The 18,914-nt window shown below is 46.4% G+C and overlaps 1 protein-coding gene across 4 annotated transcripts in view; it reads right to left on the bottom strand.

Moving 5' to 3' along the window:
• LPCAT (lysophosphatidylcholine acyltransferase) overlaps positions 1–18,914 on the bottom strand; it is a 165,305-nt gene that overhangs the window by 83,270 nt on the left and 63,121 nt on the right. For 3 of the 4 annotated variants that reach the window (XM_050195298.3, XM_050195297.3, XM_055062710.2), the window contains exons 2-3: positions 3,704–3,843; positions 1,021–1,166 (exon numbers count right to left, since the gene is read on the bottom strand). In XM_050195298.3, coding sequence (XP_050051255.1) covers positions 1,021–1,166; positions 3,704–3,843 — 286 coding nt within the window. Of the gene's footprint in view, positions 1–1,020; positions 1,167–3,703; positions 3,844–12,396; positions 14,467–18,914 lie in introns of those variants that run through there. The other variant, XM_055062709.2, reaches the window with a different exon arrangement.

Genomic DNA, 18,914 nt, shown 5'->3' on the forward strand with positions numbered 1-18,914 from the left:
GGATTTCCTGCAGAGAAGGCGGTCTTAGACTATAAAATGTTAGGTTGTCCTCATAGTTCACCCGTGAGGCAGAGCCAGACGACGCGCTTTGCTTCGAAGGGGGTCAACTTTCACCAGGACAATGCGCCCTCGCACCGCGCCGCCATAAGGGTGGATGCAACTCACTCCCACAAGTTTCTGTGATTAAGCATCAGGGCCAGATCTCCCACCATCGCACTTTCACCTTTTCATATGAAAAAAGAACTCTCTCGAGTCCATGTTTCCTATGAAGATGATATCATCGATGCCGCGACCCGCTTTGCAGAGGACCAAAGTTCCCGTTTCTTCATATTTTTTTTTTCTGCAGGGATCAAAGCACCGGAGAATCGGTGGAGCAATTGCATGGCCATACTAAAGGCCAGTGTTGAAAAGTAAGAGATACTAAGATACACAAGCTGCTTGTTTCTAGGGTAGGCCAGGAATCTTCAGGACACCCTTCACATGAGTCATCCAAATGAAATTGTATGCCATCTGTAGAAGAGGCAGTAATTACAAAACTAAGCTGAAAGCTAACAGCAGTTCTTCCTGACTAGGAAACAACCTCTGTCCTTAGACGTGTGCCTTTATGGCTTATGAGCCCTACAACACATGGCAAAGCCTCAAAGGAACACCAGAAAGACACAGCTATGCTGGCTATATTTGAAACAGAACAGCGCGGTTTTGACGGGGACAGCACGGAGAAACGACACGGATGAGCGCTGATGGCTATGGCTTACCAACTCGCCCAAACGTCCGTTTTAACGAGTTTTATGCTGGCTACTTGCGCAAACAGGGACAACGGCTATTTTTTAGTCGAACACCGTGAGATAGTTTATCTCCAAGATTCGCCCACTGCCGCTAAACGACGTCAGATATCGGAAGTGCCAAGGATTTTTAAAAAAACGAAGAAAAAAAACGTGCGGCAAGAGAGACGTGTATTTCCATGCAGGCATGCTGGTGGTAGATGAGAGCATGCCCGTTTGCGCCAAATGGCGAACGCACCTGCGGAATCCCGTGAGTGGCTTCCCTGTGCGGTCCTTGTGCGAAAGGCCAAGCTGACCCAGGTAGCAGCCCAACCAGGTGAGCAGCAGGAAGAATATGATTAACACGATGCGTACCGGAACCACGAACACCGACATCAGGGCCACCTGGAGCGTGGTATCAAGTTGATATTGTGGCGAAACAGCACAGACGACGGGACGTATGAAAAAATGGACAGGACAGTCCGCGCAAGTTCATAATATTCTGTCTCTGCGTGCCAGAACACTAAGCCCAGCGTGCACACTGGACCCCGCTCGCAGCTGTCAGTCACTCCATTGTACTCCCGAGAATCCCTCACCGCATAGGTACCACAACTTCGCTGGCAAGAGTAACGGCAAAGTAATAGAAAGAAACCATGCAGCTTCTTGGAACCGCAAAGCAGGTGTTGCAAGCAAAGGTTCCATAGAAGCCCGTACATTCAACACATGGCTGTTGATTGACACTGGCACCGTCTGTGTGATGGGTAGGGGGTACTTTGAGTGCAACAAAAACAAAACCGAGTGTGACGTTACATCCGCAAATGAATATATATATATATATATATATATATATATATATATATATATATATATATATATATATATATATATAGAGAGAGAGAGAGAGAGAGAGAGAGAGAGAGAGAGAGAGAGAGAGAGAGACGTCACGAGTTGCGTTCGTCTTTTCAAATGCCACGACGGCGCAATACGTTATACGTGCCATCGACTCAAAATGGAAATGAAAATAATATTAGGATACCCCAACAAGAATGACAGGAGTTGGACTAATTCGCAGCCTTAAGCTTACATTATCGCGGATAATACGCTTGCCCCGCAAGTGTAAATAGCGCACTATATTCACATTTCAGTATCATTTTTCTGCACTGTTGTAACCCCCCTTACCCCACCAGTCTTTTTCTTTTCTTTTTTAACGGTCACTTTAACAAAACACTCTCGTTCATGTCACTGACAATTGCTTCTGGACCACTTTTCGTCCTAAGCTGCGCGACCCATGTGACTGAACGTTGAGTTTTGCACATAGTATACACTGCAGTTTGATTTTTTCAGGGTTATTTATCGTGAACAGGTTATTGGAATGACATATAGGAACTGTGAAATAGGAACACGCTGAATTAGGAACTGTACTACAAATGCAACTACGTTACGGTACGTGTGGCACGGACTTCAATTTCCGGCATGAAACATATGGAGCCATTGGGACACGAAACCGAACAACTCACTCGCGTCCAATACCATCAAAAAAATACTCCATTTTGCCTACTTAGATTTTACGACACCTAGAAGCTATCACTGAACACATTCTTCGACAGAACTCCTCAACAGGTATCAGCAAGTAAAGTTTGAGTTCTCATCCCTGCAGTAAGCACTGCTTCGATGCCGATTAGGCGTTCCCATTCCTATACAAGGAAGGACCTGGCATTGCTAATGCAAGACTACGTTGCACTTGCATGAAGGGCCACTAATGAGTAACTGGTGAAGCCTTCTGTTGAAACGCCGCATGCATTTATTTGGCGGAAAAGGGTTGATTACTAGCAAAGATAATGGGCCAAAGTTTAGTTTTCTTTAGTCTCGTGACCAAACCACAGCGCCGATTACATGCGTGACGTCAGGGATATCAAGTATATTGTTTGTTTCTGTATTTTTATACGTAGAATACGTTATCAAAACTCATTATGTTCAGTCTTTGGTTCCTTCAGAATATACAACGTAAGCGTCGTTTAACGATGAACTAATCCCAAGCAGGCACTTCAAAATCCCATGACATCACGTGTATTTAGTGCGGGAAGTTCAAGGTGGCGTCGCCACCCGTTATTGGTTTTTGAGTATTTTCTGGCTTACTATATACGCCGCCGCTCACGGTAATACTGACCTCTCTTGGTGTTCCAGGTCTGTAATTTACCAACGAAACTTAGTAATTTTCGTCTTGTTTTCTTAACAAGAGATACAGGTTTGCATTTTAGGGGCTCTACTTTTTTTTTTTTTGTAGTTTCAAACTACATTACGTGTCCGCGTCAGCACCCCTACCTTGTAGACACGGTTATGTACATCCTATAGAAACAAAGTAGCGGCCAGCTACCCATTACCGACAAGGGCCGTCAGGCCTGTAGCTTTTTCGATACGTTGTAAGACATTCTTCTTGTCTGGATCCCTGCTCTCGTGAATCCCAAAAAATGAACGAGATAACCAGCTCACCTGCGAAACGAAACTCCAGGCTCTTGGTACCCGCGAGCCCAAACCCCAGCATAACTGCCTAGTTACACGAACACGGCAATCCTAAACCTCTTATTACAGGGATTATACTTTCCTGAAGTCACTAGGAATGATTTTTCCAATATGACACCAAAGGAGGTGAGGAAATAAATAAAGGATTACACACTTTTGGGCTAGTTGGTTTGATACAGTTCTACAGTGATAAGAAAAGACCACCGGGGCATAATCCGGTGCTATGTGGTTTGGTGAAGGCCTCCCGTGTATTCGCACGGGCAGCACCCGTGCCTGTCCTGTAATTTCGTAGCTTCTGCGGCGAGGCCTCCGCGTTCTGAAGATAAGCTTGTAGCAGGGTGCCATCAGCGCTTCCGAACAAAACAATAAAACAGGTAGAAGAGCAGACACACAAGGCATGCGTGGAGATCACTACAACGCACCTTGATCTTGTCGGCCCGGGTGAGGTGGATACGGTAATGAAACGGGTTCGGCATGACGTCTTTCGTCGGCGAGTACGAGCCGTCGATCAACTGGCTCGTCATGTTGTCGATGTCATCGGGAGCTTTCAGTTGCGTGTAGTCTGCGAGACAAACGATAACATAGGTCACGCACCGTAGTAGAAGTGTTACAAGGACAAAGGGGAATCATTTTCTGGGCCAAAAATAGCTTTCCGGTGGCTTTGCAATGCATTATTCTAGCCCGTAACTATATTACTTCCCTGCCTTTGGCACTGAAGTTAAGAGGAATCGCGCCCAGCATTTCGTTTTGCCACTTTCAGTAAAATTTAACAATAGCCTTATTGACATGCATACATCTGCGCCTCATCGCATTTCCTAGCGCGCAATGTTTACGCGACGCGTCAGCGCTGACATGAATTTCCTAACGTCCATTTCTGCTCTTGACCTACACATGCTGGCGTTAAGGCGACGCGTCTTTCCTGTGCTCCATGCCTGTTTGCATGGATGTGATACTTTAGAAGGAAGATGCGATGCTGTCGCATTCAGGTAAACGCGGCTAATAAAGCACTTTACATACCGCATATGCGATTCGATACTGCGATCTGCATCGGCAAGCTCCTACCTGCACACGGATGGCTTCTGTAGATGATGCTGACGTGGCCACTCGGGCGCGAGCATCGCGGCAGCGGATCGTGTGCATCGCTATGCAAAAACGTTCTGATGCTTTTCTTTCGCTCTCTCAGTGATTAAAGTGCTTTTTAATAACATTCCCCCATGGCGAAGAGTTACTTCAGATTTCCCTTTCATCTTTTGCGATTTAAAAAGAAGACGACGACGTCAACATTTTTTGTTTTCGAAAAGGAGAAGAATATTGCGTCAGCGAATATCAGAGAAAAGCACATAAAAACAGTTGTCAGGTGACTGCTGCAACAGCCTTACAATACTGACATTAAAAAGAAAAAGGAAGAAAAAGAGACAAACAAAAGACAAAGAAATTAAGACACAGTAGCGATTTAGGGCTAAATGCCGCAGAAATACGTTAGAATTACGTCACACCTCTTTGAGGTCCCGGATCCATGATTTAAACGGCGCAAACCACATTGCAAAGTATTTTGTTCAGGAGCTCACTCCGGTACACAGTGCAACTGACGGTCGCCAGGAGCAGACCAACGTCAGTTGTAATTTACATACATACATACATACATACATACATACATACACACACACACACACACACACACACACACACACACATAAACGCTCTTCTAAGCTTTCCAATCACTACTTCCTCTACCACGTGACCTGCTTTCCACACTTCTCACGCATACACTTTTTTCCCTTTGACACCCCTAATGCGAACGCTTTAAAAACGCGAAACGCAAAGAAACTACATTCTTTTCTAAGCGACAGAGTCGTAAGTCGGCTACTGCTGAACATTTTCAAACTGGACGAGTTGGTATGCGTGCATGGTGTGAGCACACAGCGCGAAGAGTTGAGAAAGAGGAAAATACGCAGACGGGAACAGCGTTAGACTAACTCTTGGTTTTCCGTATGGTTAGAATTAAAGCAAAACTAGATTTGAACAGTGGAGCGTGGGACTAAAGAACTGTAATTTAGAAGTGCAATGAAAATATTGTTAAGAATTTTGGTGAAATAAGTTAACATAAATAAATGAAATAGAAATAATTTATGCTTTTAGAATTTCAGCAAGGTAATCTTTTTGTCTCTCTAATAATATTGTAAATTGCAAGAAAAGCATCTCTGTGGCTGGATCCCAGTGAAGTCGCCCCAAAAGAAAGAATTGTTGGTGAAGTGAGCAATAGCCCAAGTTTGCTAAATTATCTTTCTAAGAGTTTTTGTTGTCTTAGAAAGCGGCCGGCACGAGAGAAAGTAATGTTCGATAGATTCAGGTGCACTGCAAAAAGAACATATAGGGGACAGCGAGACCAGACCTGTGTAGGTAAAAATTTGGAGGCGATACTCAATTTTGTAAAAAAATACTTCCAAGTGCGTTGATGGACACCAATTCTTATTCCATGGGAAGCCAAGATGGTGGAATTCAGAAGACGGTGTTTGCATGGATATTGCAGAGTTTTGCGATATAGAGAAATTTCTGTACCTAGCCGCGGTGACATAAGCTGATGTCGGGAAAACAGATATGATAGGGCCATGGAGGGATGCTCGTGCGAGCGAATCAGCCATTCCGTTCAAGTGCAACCCACGATGTCCTGGTACTCAAAGCAAACATACTTTCCGTACGTACGGAGGCACCATCGAACAAAATGTTCATTGAATTCTTGAATTCAAAGATGCAGTAAGTGCTGTGCATACAGATAGCGAGTCGGTCACAATAACAGCTAATGGGTCATTTTGGGGGAGTTTTCGTAATGCTAATATAATCGCTAATAATTCCGCCTGAAATATGGGTGTGAAGTCAGGAAGGCGAAGGGAGTAAGACCATTGAAGAGATTCAGAGAAGATCCCCACTCCTGCCTTCTCATTGCACACAGAAGCGTCAGTAGCTATACATTGTCAGTGGTTAGCTGGTTTAGGTGGCCGTGTAAGATATTAATTAAATGTCTGCTTGGTAATAGTTTAGCATGATTTGGAAATATGCTCGAGCTCAATTTGGGGGTCTGGTAAGGCATCACTTGAATGGCAAACTTGGCGTATGAACACATCCAACTTTTGTAACTGTGCTTGCACAAATATTAATCTCGACCACAGTACTTGAAAAAACTCAGACGGTTCAGTGATAAATGCATACTGCTTACGTATTTTTAAAAAGTCATAAATTTTTAAAAATGTCTGAACCGTAAGCATGCGGAATCTTCAATCTAGGGTGGGTATATGAGCTTCCTGATATAAAACAGTGTTGGTAACAAATCTAGGTAGCCCTAGGCATAATCGAAGAGCTTCCCTTTCTAAGAATATGAGAGGTTTAATTTTGTAGGCGGGACCACCGGAAAATATTACACAGCCGAATTCTAATACAGACCGAATATACATCTTATATATCATCTGTAAAGTATCCCTGCGTAGTCCAGAACAACGGTGGCTGAGCCGGCGGAGCATATATATAGCTACGGCAGGTTCTGCATTTGTTTTAATATGATCAATGTGACTGCGCCAGGTGAGTTTGCCATCATAAATACCACCAAGGTACTTGACTACATCAACTTGAGGAATTATTTCCTTTCGGTATTGTAAAGATATATGCACCTGTGCAGTTAACTGGAATACTAATACCGCACTTTTGATAATATATACCGGCATACATAACCCCTCTAGCCATGTCTCCAGCATTCCTAATTCCGCAAGGACTGGTGCAGTGAATGTATATTATTTGCGGATGTAAAAAACGCGACATCGTCCGCATAAACATAAACATGTACTTCCGGAGACAAAGGAATTGTGCTTAGCAAGATGTTAAATAATATAGGGGAAAGAACGGAACCCTGTGGTACACCTCTTGTCTGCTTGTGTTTAGACGTCGAAATACCGTGTTGGTAACAATAAAACTCTCTATCCCTCATAAATTCCTAGATCCAAGCGGTTAAATACTTCGGGAAATTCGTACACTGAAGCTTATCGAACAGAATGCAAAATTCTACAGAGTCATATGCTTTTGCTACATCTAGCGTCACCAAAGCTGCGTACTCTCGTTTCCGGCGAGCAAGTTTAATGCGGCTCTCTACATCTACATGGGCGCACCATATGGAGTGGCCGAGACGATATCCAATCTGACAAGGACAGAGAAGGGTATCATCCTGCATAAAATTTGTTATACGGCAGTGAACAACCCTTTCTATTCATTTGACGACATTGGAAGTAAGAGAAATTGATCTTATGTTGTCTAAGTCAAGTCCAGCTGCTTTTTTCTTCAATAGTGGAATAATTTTAGCTACTCTCCACTCCCTTGGAACCTATGAATTTTTTAGAGAGAAATTTATTATATTGAGCAGGTCCTGATGCGCATAATCAAACAAAACTTTTAGCATTACTGTTGTAATGCCATCTGGACCTGGGGCTGACGCCTGTAACGAACTAATAATGCCCTCAAGCCTCGTCGCTATTACTTTTACAAACTCGGAGGTTTCTTTAGTCCTATAGGCAATTTATGCTTGAAACGTCGCGCAAGTCCTTGGGCAATTTGCTCAAGTGATGCGAATAATTATTTTTTTTTTTTTTTGATAGAACGACAGAGTCGATATTCACGGGCGCCGGTATAACTTTACGGGATCGAAGAAATTTAAACAGGCCTTTTTTATTGCTAGACTTCGAAAGATATGAGCAGTGCTTGGAATCATAATCCTCCTTAGCTTTTGAGACTGCTCGTTTAAATGTAGTAGCTATATATGTATAATCAGCCCACTTAAAAAGGCATTGGTTATATAAAAGTTCTTTTTCCCCGCAGCCTGCTTCTTGGCGCCAGTCGGTATGCGCCAGTGTTTCGGAAGCGAAACGAAACAAACTCTTGGAAGGGACAGCGTATGTTGTTTATTAGTGGCACGAGCATAGAGTGACACGCTTGTTTCTTGCGCAGCATTTTTTGTTCATCTCCCGAGACGACCGGGGAAGAAATTGAAAATAAATCATAAAAATAAGAAGTACAGTAGAAAATTCATGGGTTTCATTATAGATATGATATCAGAACATAAGTTTAGCAACAAGTTTAGTTACTCAAGTGTCTGGAATAATTAGAATTAATTAGAAATCACTGGTTACCGCACACCAAAGCAAAGAATCGTAGACTTTAGAGACCCGCCACGTGAGCAAGACTTTGGAGAAATTCCTGGAAACACCGAAGTAGAAATCTTAAGTAATGACGTCACACACAAGAAGGTGGCATGATATTTAACCGGCTAATTAATGGGAAACAGTTGCCTGTAAAAGACTAAGCATCTGCCTAGCAGAGCGGATATGACGTCACTCCCTCCTGTCTCGCTCCTCCTGGCGCTCACTTGCTGGCTAGGCTCGCTTGCGCGCAACAGTTGCGCGCGCTCGTTACATGCTCTGACGTCAGCACCAGAGAAGGTGCGCTTCATGCGGCGCTCGCTAGGGGGCTACGCCCCGCCAGGTGGCGCGCGCTGCGCTTCCTCCTTAGGGTGCCTCGATGTGCGTCCGCTCTCCGGCTGGAAAGCTATCCATTAAGTTATGATGCATGCTCCTAAGGTCGCTCGACTCGGCCGCGTGTGCCAGTCGATCTACGGGGTTTTGTTTGGCTCAGTGGAACCCAGAGTGGAACCGGTGGTGGCGCACTCATGGGTGGTGTAAGAGTTGAGGAGGACGTAGGGATGAAAAACTTGGAGGTTTATTTACAGTGAGACAACCAAGAAATTAATAGTCATACAGTCATTACGGGCCGGCAGCAACTCGGACGCTGCGGCCCGTGGCAAGAAGCTCGAAAGAGATCAATGAAGGAATGCTCTAGCAATGCTCCCGGTCTTTGGCTTTTAAGCCCTTCGGTGTCTCGAAGTCACGTCAATTTCGGCCAATCGGCGAGCCCGCTCAGGTGACGCCATTTTCGGCCAATGGTAGGCGCCCGTGCGATTGTGTCACACCCGGCGGACAGGGTCGCTCCTTGGTCCCCAATTGTCCGAGTGTTTACTTCTCTCTGCGGTCTTGCTATCCCGGTCTGCAACTACCGTGACAAAGGCGGACGGGGGGGGGGGGGGGGATTGCTGCCAGGGCTTCACGGTGCATTACACCCATCTTGCCTCTTGGACCCACGTTACCTGGAACAGTGCCAGGCTCTCTCTCGCTTCACTTTCGGGAAGAGTCAAGCAGTGAATAGCTCCAGATGCGGCGTACGAGGTGGGGGCCGCCAACTTGCTTGCACGTGCCGCGCCTCGGGAATGTGGTATACGTGCTTCTGCGCTCCTTAATTAGCTGTGGCGCGATTCGATGTGGTCTGGTGAACTCGAAGGAGGCTCAGGCAAAGGTCCCGTATCTAACAGTGGTCGCGCTGCTCCGCGGACGGCTTTGGTGCTCTCCATGGTTGTATGCCTTGGCATCAAGGCAGTCCGAGGGTCAGTCAGGCTTGTGCCCTGTAAGACCGACATGACTGTTTGTGTGTTGAGTGCAGTAACTCAGTGTTGCTGCACCATAACAGTCCCCTTGTCCGGGAAGGACCGTTGGCCCGAACCAAAGTCCCCCGCCCAGTCAACCCGGGTTGAGGGGGGGAACCGGGGTCAATGTATCGAATGATGCTGGGTTGATGAGTACATGTAAGCTCATGGACGCGGCGGCTTCAAAGGTGCCGAGTCCTCTTCCCATCTGACAACGGTTACGGAGCGCGGGCGCGCATCGAGGCACCCTATTCCTCCTCGCACTCCTTCGCTCCTCGCCCGCATAGCGTGCCAGGGGAAGGCGTTAGCTCGCTTAACCTAAAGCCCCAAACTTCGTAAAGTAGCGACACTCTCCTCCTCCGCCTGCACTCCTCATTTCTCCTCTCTTTCACGCTCCCTCCCCGACCGTGGCGCCGCATACACCGCTCGAGCGTAGCTGACGACCTTTCGCAGAGTGAATGCACGCATAACAAGGCGGTGCGATTTAGGCGTTCGCGTTGGCTTTCTAGCTCCGAGTAACTTAGTGTACAGCATATAATATCTATACGGACGGTTATACAACTTCAGTGACGGCAGCTTTTTTTCCTGTTCTGATAATTATTTTCAACAGTATTTGAACGAGCGCTAACGCTGCGCCATAACGATTCCGAATGTATCGCATGCGCTACAATTAGGTACGCAACATTTGTCAAGTGCGTGTCGCAAGATCTTGTTGCTAATGCTTGTAAATAACACATTTACGATCGAATGCCAACATCCTGACCACCAGCAAGCCCTCAGTAGCCTAAATAATCCGCGCCGTCCTTACCATGTGCATTCGCAGCGCATATCAGCGATGACGTACATAGGCCGACAGAGGGCACAAACGATCGCTGCTCTGAAGGTTCGAAAAAGTATTACAAGCTACAGTGCCGCCAACCTGCGTGCTTGCCAATCTAAGCACGCGCAAAGGCTCAGAGGTGGGCGCTGGTGCTATTATGTTTCTCGTGCCTCAAAGTCGACAGAAATACGCGCGGCCGACCATCGAGTCGGGACTGTGCGTATATAGAAAATGAAATCAGTTTTCTAGAATTAGTCCGCGAAGCGGGAATGCGGTAAGCGCTTCATTCAGGCTCAAGCAAGTGCATTATATTTTTCGGGTTAGTGACTCATCACGAATAACATAATAATAATAATAATAATAATAATAATAATAATAATAATAATAATAATAATAATAACAAGTGACGTACTTGTCGCGAACCCAGTTGCACTAGGTGCATGCATTGAGCACGGTTGCGCTCACTCCGAAATAACATTTGCGAGATATGGTGAAGTGATGACAGCGCAAAGAATTACCGGGCTATGACGCGGCCGAAATTACGGTAAGTGAAATGATGCAGTCGTTCGATTGAGGCACCATTTGTTGTCTCATTACGTGTGTTTCAAAGACATAGTGGCCGAACGAGCTAACAGTCGAACGAACGAGTAAGCGAACGACTTAACGAACGAGCGAACGACGACTAAGCCAGCCAATGAACGAGCGGGCGATCACACATTTTCTTTGCGAGTGCTCCATCGCCGTATCTTAACCTGCACACACTTTAAAGCTGACACGAATTAACACATACATCTCAGAGACTTATGATGCTGTCGTTCGGCGACAAACGCGGTTTCGAGAGAGCACGCACACTTTCCCTTTGTATCGCAAATCCACCGGGCGACCGCCAATGACGAACACGAAGAGGCAAACAAAGCTATGCGCTCTAAAGAAGGCTAGTTAGTAACCACAAAATTCGGAGAGTTGCTTTCCTAAGGTGAGTTTTCACACTCGAGCCTCAAATTTTGTCAAAAGGAATGCGCTGAATCCTAAAGGTTTCGTAATCACGTTTTCTCGCGCAACCTCGCGTGCCCGCGAATTTAAGCCTGTTGGCGTACAATATGATTAAGCGCACCAAATACGAACGTACTACTTATATAAACAAAGTACACGTCGCGTAGGACTATACTATGAGAGACTCACAACTACCTCGTCCCCCATCCCCAGTGTAGGGTAGCAAACCGGAGACTCATATCTGGTTAACCTCCCCGCCTTTCCTCTTCATTCTCTCTCTCTTGGTCTGAAGTTCTCCCTCCCAATTCGATGAATCCACGTATTTCTTCCTAACACGTAGCGCTTGCCCGACGGTATCGAGAAGAGCTTCTTGTCTTTGCTGAAACTATTTTGGCATACGAAGACGCAGCAGGTTATGGTGATAGAAAATGCCATGAAGCGACGTCGCACTTGCCACAAAAGTTCAAGGCGTTCGCAAACCAAAACAACACAGAAGAGCAACGGCGCCAACATGTGCTCCTCGCCCCTCCGCAGACGCGCTTCTCAAGCAGAAATGGCGCTGAAGCGCGACTGTAAGCAAACGAAGCCGACGCGAGGGCCCACGTGATGCCATTAGGTCAATGGCGACGCGGCGTTGGCCTCGACCAGAACGCGCGAGGAGGGGGCGGCATTCTTCAAAGCGTGACGCTACTTTACGAAGTTTAAGGGGCTTTAGCTTAACCGAAAGAACACCAACGCCGAGGTGTGAGTGCCACTAAGAGACACCTAAGTCAAAGATTAGGGTCACCTACCATTTTTTCCCGTCTTTTGTCTCTTCGCGCTGTTCCCACACAGTACGGTTACTTCAGTTCTCACGGCTCATTCCAACATGGATACGAAGCACTGGGCAGCACGGAATAACATTCAGCGGTACAGTGCAGCATAATGGCTTAACTCCGCATAAAGACGGCTGCTATACCACAACCAACAGCGCGGACTAATGCCCGTGAAAGTGTTGCGCAATAATGGGCCTCTATGGCAGCACAGCCGGAAATTTTAGCAGCTGTGCCCGTACTATAAACTTATCGTTCTCAGGCTTTATGTCTGTGCACTAAACACACCGCGCCAACAGCTGCTGTCTTGTCTTGTTGTTTTCTTCTTATTAATATTATTCTTTCTTTCTTTCTTTCTTTCTTTCTTTCTTTCTTTCTTTCTTTCCTTCTTTCTTTCTTTCTTTCCTTCTTTCTTTCTTTCTTTTTTTCACATGCCCTGTGAAGCCGCTATGGCAAAAATACGGCCTATAGCAATGGGCGTCTTGCGCTGGAGTTTGAGGTATAGTTGCGGCGCCTGGTGGCGGCGCGGGAAACGACATTTGGGTCGTACCAGCTTGGGTCGTATTGAGCCCTGGCTGTGGCGAAGCACGTTTCTAGGCCGAGTTTTGCGTCGATTCGCACTTTTTTCTGCCCTGTTGCGAGTGCGAAAAGGCTCGTCACTTCTCACAGACCACATCGACCACGCTGCGAGCTGGTCGCAGCCTATAGTTTAACGAAAACGGACTCTCCGTGTGTCGTGGGACGTAATGCTGGAAGCAGAAGGAATCGGCGACGCCGATCCGGAGGGACCTAGCTCAGCATCGAAAAAAGCGTCACCGTCGATACTGCTGCGTCGTGGGCTCCCATGAACAAGAAGGCCTGAATCCCAACATACGATTCTATCGTTTCCCTTCGAGGCCTCACGAAGCGGAGCGTCGGGCGCGCTGTATAACTGCAGTTCGTCGCGCTGGGTAAGCGAAACTTCGCGCCATGCTGGCTGCTTCACCTGTCTTGAAGCTTGCTTGATTATAGATCTGCGTTCTAAAATTCGGTCTTTTGCATCTACAGTCCCGACGGCAGACCGATATAGCAGCAGGCATGGCTGGTGATTCACGATTCGAAACCCGGCCACAGCAACAATTAACAATTCGACCGGTGCGAAGTGGTGAAGTGCCCAGGTGTGTGCAAATGACCACAAATGGCCGGGTTGATTCGGTGATAATTCACTACCCCACTACGAGCAGCACAGGTTAGAGAGTTAAATGTGCTCATACTTGACCTCAAGCCAGCATGTTGAGGCAGCGCAGCAAGATAGTATTGATTACAGCAGATCGATTTTCGAGCGTTGTCATTAAAAGCTACATCAAGCGAGCAGCGCACGAGCTCGCGCTGCGCGATTCGCACGTACGTGCGAGCTCATATGCATTGCATCAGTTATTACCAGTTACTAAAAGGGACAGATGGCCGCTACTACAACGCAGGCCTAACTACTTGTTTAGCGGCATGCAGTCAACAAAGATTGCAGGAGACCCGCCGTTTCGCGGCATGTCGAAAGACCGCTGCCGTCGCGGCGCGTACGATCGTGCGCTCGAGCACTTCGTACATCGCGGCATGCTGAAAGACCGCTGCCGTCGCGGCGCGTACCGTCGTGTGCTCGAGCAGTTCCGTACACATGATGTCTGCTTATCGCTGCTGTGGATTCATTTATAGCAAGCATTTCCTCGCGTTTGTGCGCCTGAATCTAGCAGCGTGCAAACCTTACCTGAAGTTCCACTTCGTACGCGACTCGCTTCACTTCCGATTGACACCGCGCTAAAACTTCGCCGCTTAATTCTTGAACGGCATACACGTATTCGGCACTGCATAATTTCTTGCCTTTACGCAGCGTGCCACTCCTGAAAAAATCTTCGGCGCCCGATATTCGCTGCAGGCCGTGATACAACACAACCGAAAGTGGCGGGTCCATATTGTAAACGTGCTTTCCGAAGCAGACGACCGAGCTTGGTACGACCCATTTTAGGACAGAGGGCGCTTTTTAGCACCTTTTTCGCAGCGCCCCCTGGGCAATGCAAGAGCCCCATGGCCAGCGTCCTCGTTTAACTGCTAACACATGGCAACCATCTCTAGAATAGCAGCTTGGGCTTGTTGGTTTTCCATCCTGCTAGTAACAGCGCAAAATGTAGACAAGGGACGAGACAAGAAGACACCACAAGCGCTGCAGCGCTTGTGGTGTCTTCTTGTCTCGTCCCTTGTCTACATTTTGCGCTGTTACTAGCAGGATGGCAACCATCGATGTATACGCAACATATACCGAGTGTTTCAGCGAACACTTTCAAAATTTTTGAAAGGTTGTTTGTGGCCGATACCACAATTCTAGTTCGTGAGCTGGTCTAATCGAAGAGGCGGACTGACTTGCACAAAAAATTGAAATGCATAATCGGCTAATTAACAAAAATTAACTAACTAAATTTTAACCAATTACCTTATGAGCCACATTGCAATTTAGAAATTCTAGCCGTGGAGTTCGCAAGGCGGATCCACTTGGAACGATTTCTCAGCACGACACCAGTTTCGAGATATTAAGAGGAAGAAGCTTTAGCTCGGGTGCTCCTATCTAAATACATGTAAAAGGAGAATTCGTTTTTCTCGGCAACCACGGCACCAAATTTGACGATGTTTGTTGCATTTAAAACGAAAACTTAAAATCTAGTGACTGTTGGTTTCGAATTTTCGATTTCGGTCGTCGATTATTTATTAAAAATGGGCAAAAATTCAGAAAACGAAACTATGAAGTTTACAACTCTCTAACTCAGCAAGCGAAAATGATATCAGAATTACGTGAATTGAATCTAATAGTACATCTAAAGCGGACAAAATTGATATGTTACACATGAATCTAAAAAAAAATTAATAATACGGAAATACAGATTTTGCAGAACCCTTGCAAACAACGTAGCAAATTCACGTAAGATATAAGATGACATATGGCATTTGTCCGCTTTTAATGGTCTAATGGATGCCCTTTACAGAACCGCGATATCTGTTTTTGGTGCAGAGCTATGAATTTGTAAACTTCGTGCTTCTATTTTTTTTTTCAAACTTCAGAATTTTTTAAAATTCTTGTAACAACATTCAGGACCAAAATCGAAATTCTGCTTCCAACAGTCACTAGAATTTAACTTTTTCTCTCAAATGCAACAAATTTCATTAAAATAGGTCCAGGGATTATCTCAGAAAAACGTTATTGCGTTTTACATGTATTTGAATAGGCCTCATCGGAGTTAGGCCCGAGCTAAAGCTTCCTCTTAATTCCCGAACTGTGCGGAGAAATGCATTGGCGTTCCAGATACTTTCTTAACAAAACGTCCTTTCATGCACTGAAGCACAAAAGTAACTGGAACGCCAATGCATTTCTCCGCAAAGTTCGAGAATTAATATCTCGAAACTGATGTCATCCTGAAAATTCGTTCCAAGTGGATCCGCCTTGCGAACTCCACGGCTAGAATTTGTCAATTGCAATATGGCCCACAGTGTAATTAGTTAAAACCTAATTAGTTAGTTTTGGTAATTAATCGATCTTGAATTTCAATTTTTTTGCAATTAATGCCCGCCTTTTCGAGTAGACCAGCTCACAAACTAGAATTGTGCTCTGCCACAGGCAACCTTTCAAAAATTTTGAAAGTGTTCGCTGAAACATCCGGTGTGCTGCATCGAGGGGAACGCCAAACGTACGCCCGACGCACACCCGCAACTCACTGGAGGCCACTCACGCGTTCGGATGTTATAATAGTGTTCAGCAAGTCGAAGTTTTCTCATCCAACTAATTACTCTTGAAGATAACGAGCTACAGTATGTATACGAATCCCTTGGAATATATTCCGCAAAATGGTTTACCGCGGGCTTTTATTTTAAATAATGTTTCTGCGTGGTTTATTTTGCCTTTTTTTTTTCGCGGTTAAATACTCGCGCATGATTTTTTTTATCCCTAGAAGTCTTATGTGCGAGCAACTCTGTACTTCATTAGCGCACATAATAAACGCTTACACTGGGCACTAATGTCCTCGAATAATTCATCTTTGTCTACCGCGACCACACTTTGTAAGAGTTCCTGCACCTAACTTTATCACTCGTAAAAAATCTTCATAAAACTCGTTTGTATGATTTTTTTGGCTATTATTGCAGTTTATTTCGCCTTTCTTGTACGTGCAACGCGTTATTGCTCCTTGTCATAACTGCAAGGTACGTCCCACGAACAAATTAATACGAGCAGGCGACCGAATCGGCGGCCAAGTAATTGAGGATGACGACGCTGACGCGACGAACGCTTGCGCTGTCGAATAAAATAAAACGAGAGAAGGTCATCCAACTTGTAGTTGAAGTGTACAAAAGACCATGTCTTCCTGAGCGAGTTGGGGGTGAGAATGGGGCATAGTCACTGCGCCCGCGATACTCTGTCGCGTCACCCCTCGCGTGAGGGGAGCGTGGGGCTGCTTCAGTTTTGATACCGCACTATCTCCGAGATCGGCTCACATTTTTAGACGGCGCATATCCGCGGGAACGGCCCACGGTTTTAGACTGCACTAACTTCGGGATCGGTCCGCGAAATACATCTAGGAATCCATATACCCGATACGGAAAAGTGGGGGCAACTCACTAAGAAAGACACTGTCTGTAAAACGATCATCATCATCAAGAAGGCGCCTGCAGCGCCGTGGCAGGAAGGCAGACGTGGTCCAGAATTGGATAGATTGGCTAATAGTCATATATTTATTGAAACAACAGCAACAGATGTGGCCGTGGAAATAGAAGGAACGCCGTTGACCCAGATGGGCGCTATCAAGCCCCCTGGGCATGCATGGGCCTGCCTCTGTGCACGCAGCCTGAAGGGCTTTTTTTTTTTTTTTTTTTCTAATCACCACCTGGCCGGTATACGTCTCCATGACGTGATGCGCATGGACCACGCCGACCGCTGCCCCGAAGCCATCGCCCCTATATAGAGCCAGCCGCATCGACCACTTGTTGCCAGCGTTAGTGGTCGCGGTTCCTCGACCTGCAGACCTCTGGTACCCAGTTTCTGTCGTCTCAGACCGTGAGAGGTAGAACTCTGCGCCTAGCCGTGCGATCAGTCAGCTGGACTGTGTAAGTCAAACCGCGCATAGGACATGCCCTGCCTCTATAGCTTTTGTGTTATGCTGAGAACCTTAGCGAACAGCTTTCTTTGGCTCAGTAAAGAAAAAGGAGCGACGCCTGGAACACGGACGAAGAAAGAGGTCGGGACGAGCGCCGTCTTGGACGAGCACACCTTTGGTTACTTCGCCAGTGTTTCGTGGTCGGTGGTTTGTAGTAGTCGGTGGTCGCACTTTCCCCGCCGATACAAAGGGCGCGTTCGGCGACGAACGCCAAAAGTGAATATATTAGATTTTAAAAAAAACTGGGTTATGAATTATGAATTATATGAATGAATTATAGATTTAGCATTTGCAACGGTAAAATAATTTTTTTTTTGCAAATTTTGTTATGCAGCCAGGCCTATCGCGGAGGCTTTGAAAATAGGTAATGGGCGACAATGCTGAAGTACACCCGGCCACAATATGTTACGGACCACGGAATCTGGGAAAAAGGTTACTATTTCAGCAGCCTCGCAACGGTGACTGGTGTTCACATTTCTAGCCGCTACTAGTATATATGCGGACAACACAGTGAGGTACGGTTTTACTGGCTAGTTTTACAGGCTGCTCAGAAATTCAGCGTTTTACGATATCACATGGTACGTAACGTTTTGAGGCCGTGTGTACAACTCTGCTCCATTGCAAACATGCCTTCTTCGTGACATCGTCTCTTAAGCGTAACAGAGTTGTGCGTGTAAGCGAATGGCCGGGCCTGCCGCCACGTGCTGTCACGCGAGAGCTTTGGAGCGTTTGACTGTTTAGACTCTGTTGTGAGGCGTTCGGGGAGGACAGCATTGCTCTCCTCCCGCCCCGCACCCCTTCCCTGTGGCAGCTGCAGGAGAGGGCTCCGGGACCGTTGCAGGTGCAGTGCTTAGCGGTTCTGTTCTCTATATATGCGCAATCACGCAATGAAAATACAAACGCTCCATAAATGTCCTCGCTGCAACGGTCCAATGTCCTCGCTGCAAAGTGGACAGCTTTCTAGAAGCGTTCGGCTATTCGCCTACATTGACATTCGTCGGCGATGGTTTATGCACGTTTTTTGACAGCGAAGCTGTTAAGGGCTACTTTCCCCACTATCGTGTCCGCGTGTAGAAAAAGATCCCGAAGGTAGTGCAATGCCGGGCCGACCTGCGGCGGAGGTGAAGCAGGCGTTAAGCACTCCCCATACGTGGTCCGACCCCGAAGATAGTGCAATACCGGGCCGACCCGCGGCGGATGTGCAGTTCACCATTAAGGGGCCCCACATATCTTCACTGGGCATCCTTCTTCACAGAGTGGAAGAGCACTGAATTCTTTTCTTTTTCTTTTCTTTGTCTTGAGTGTTTTTTTTGTTGTTGTTGTTCGTAC

Source organism: Dermacentor andersoni, chromosome 1 (genome assembly GCF_023375885.2).
Source record: "Dermacentor andersoni chromosome 1, qqDerAnde1_hic_scaffold, whole genome shotgun sequence".
Taxonomy (NCBI): domain Eukaryota; kingdom Metazoa; phylum Arthropoda; class Arachnida; order Ixodida; family Ixodidae; genus Dermacentor; species Dermacentor andersoni.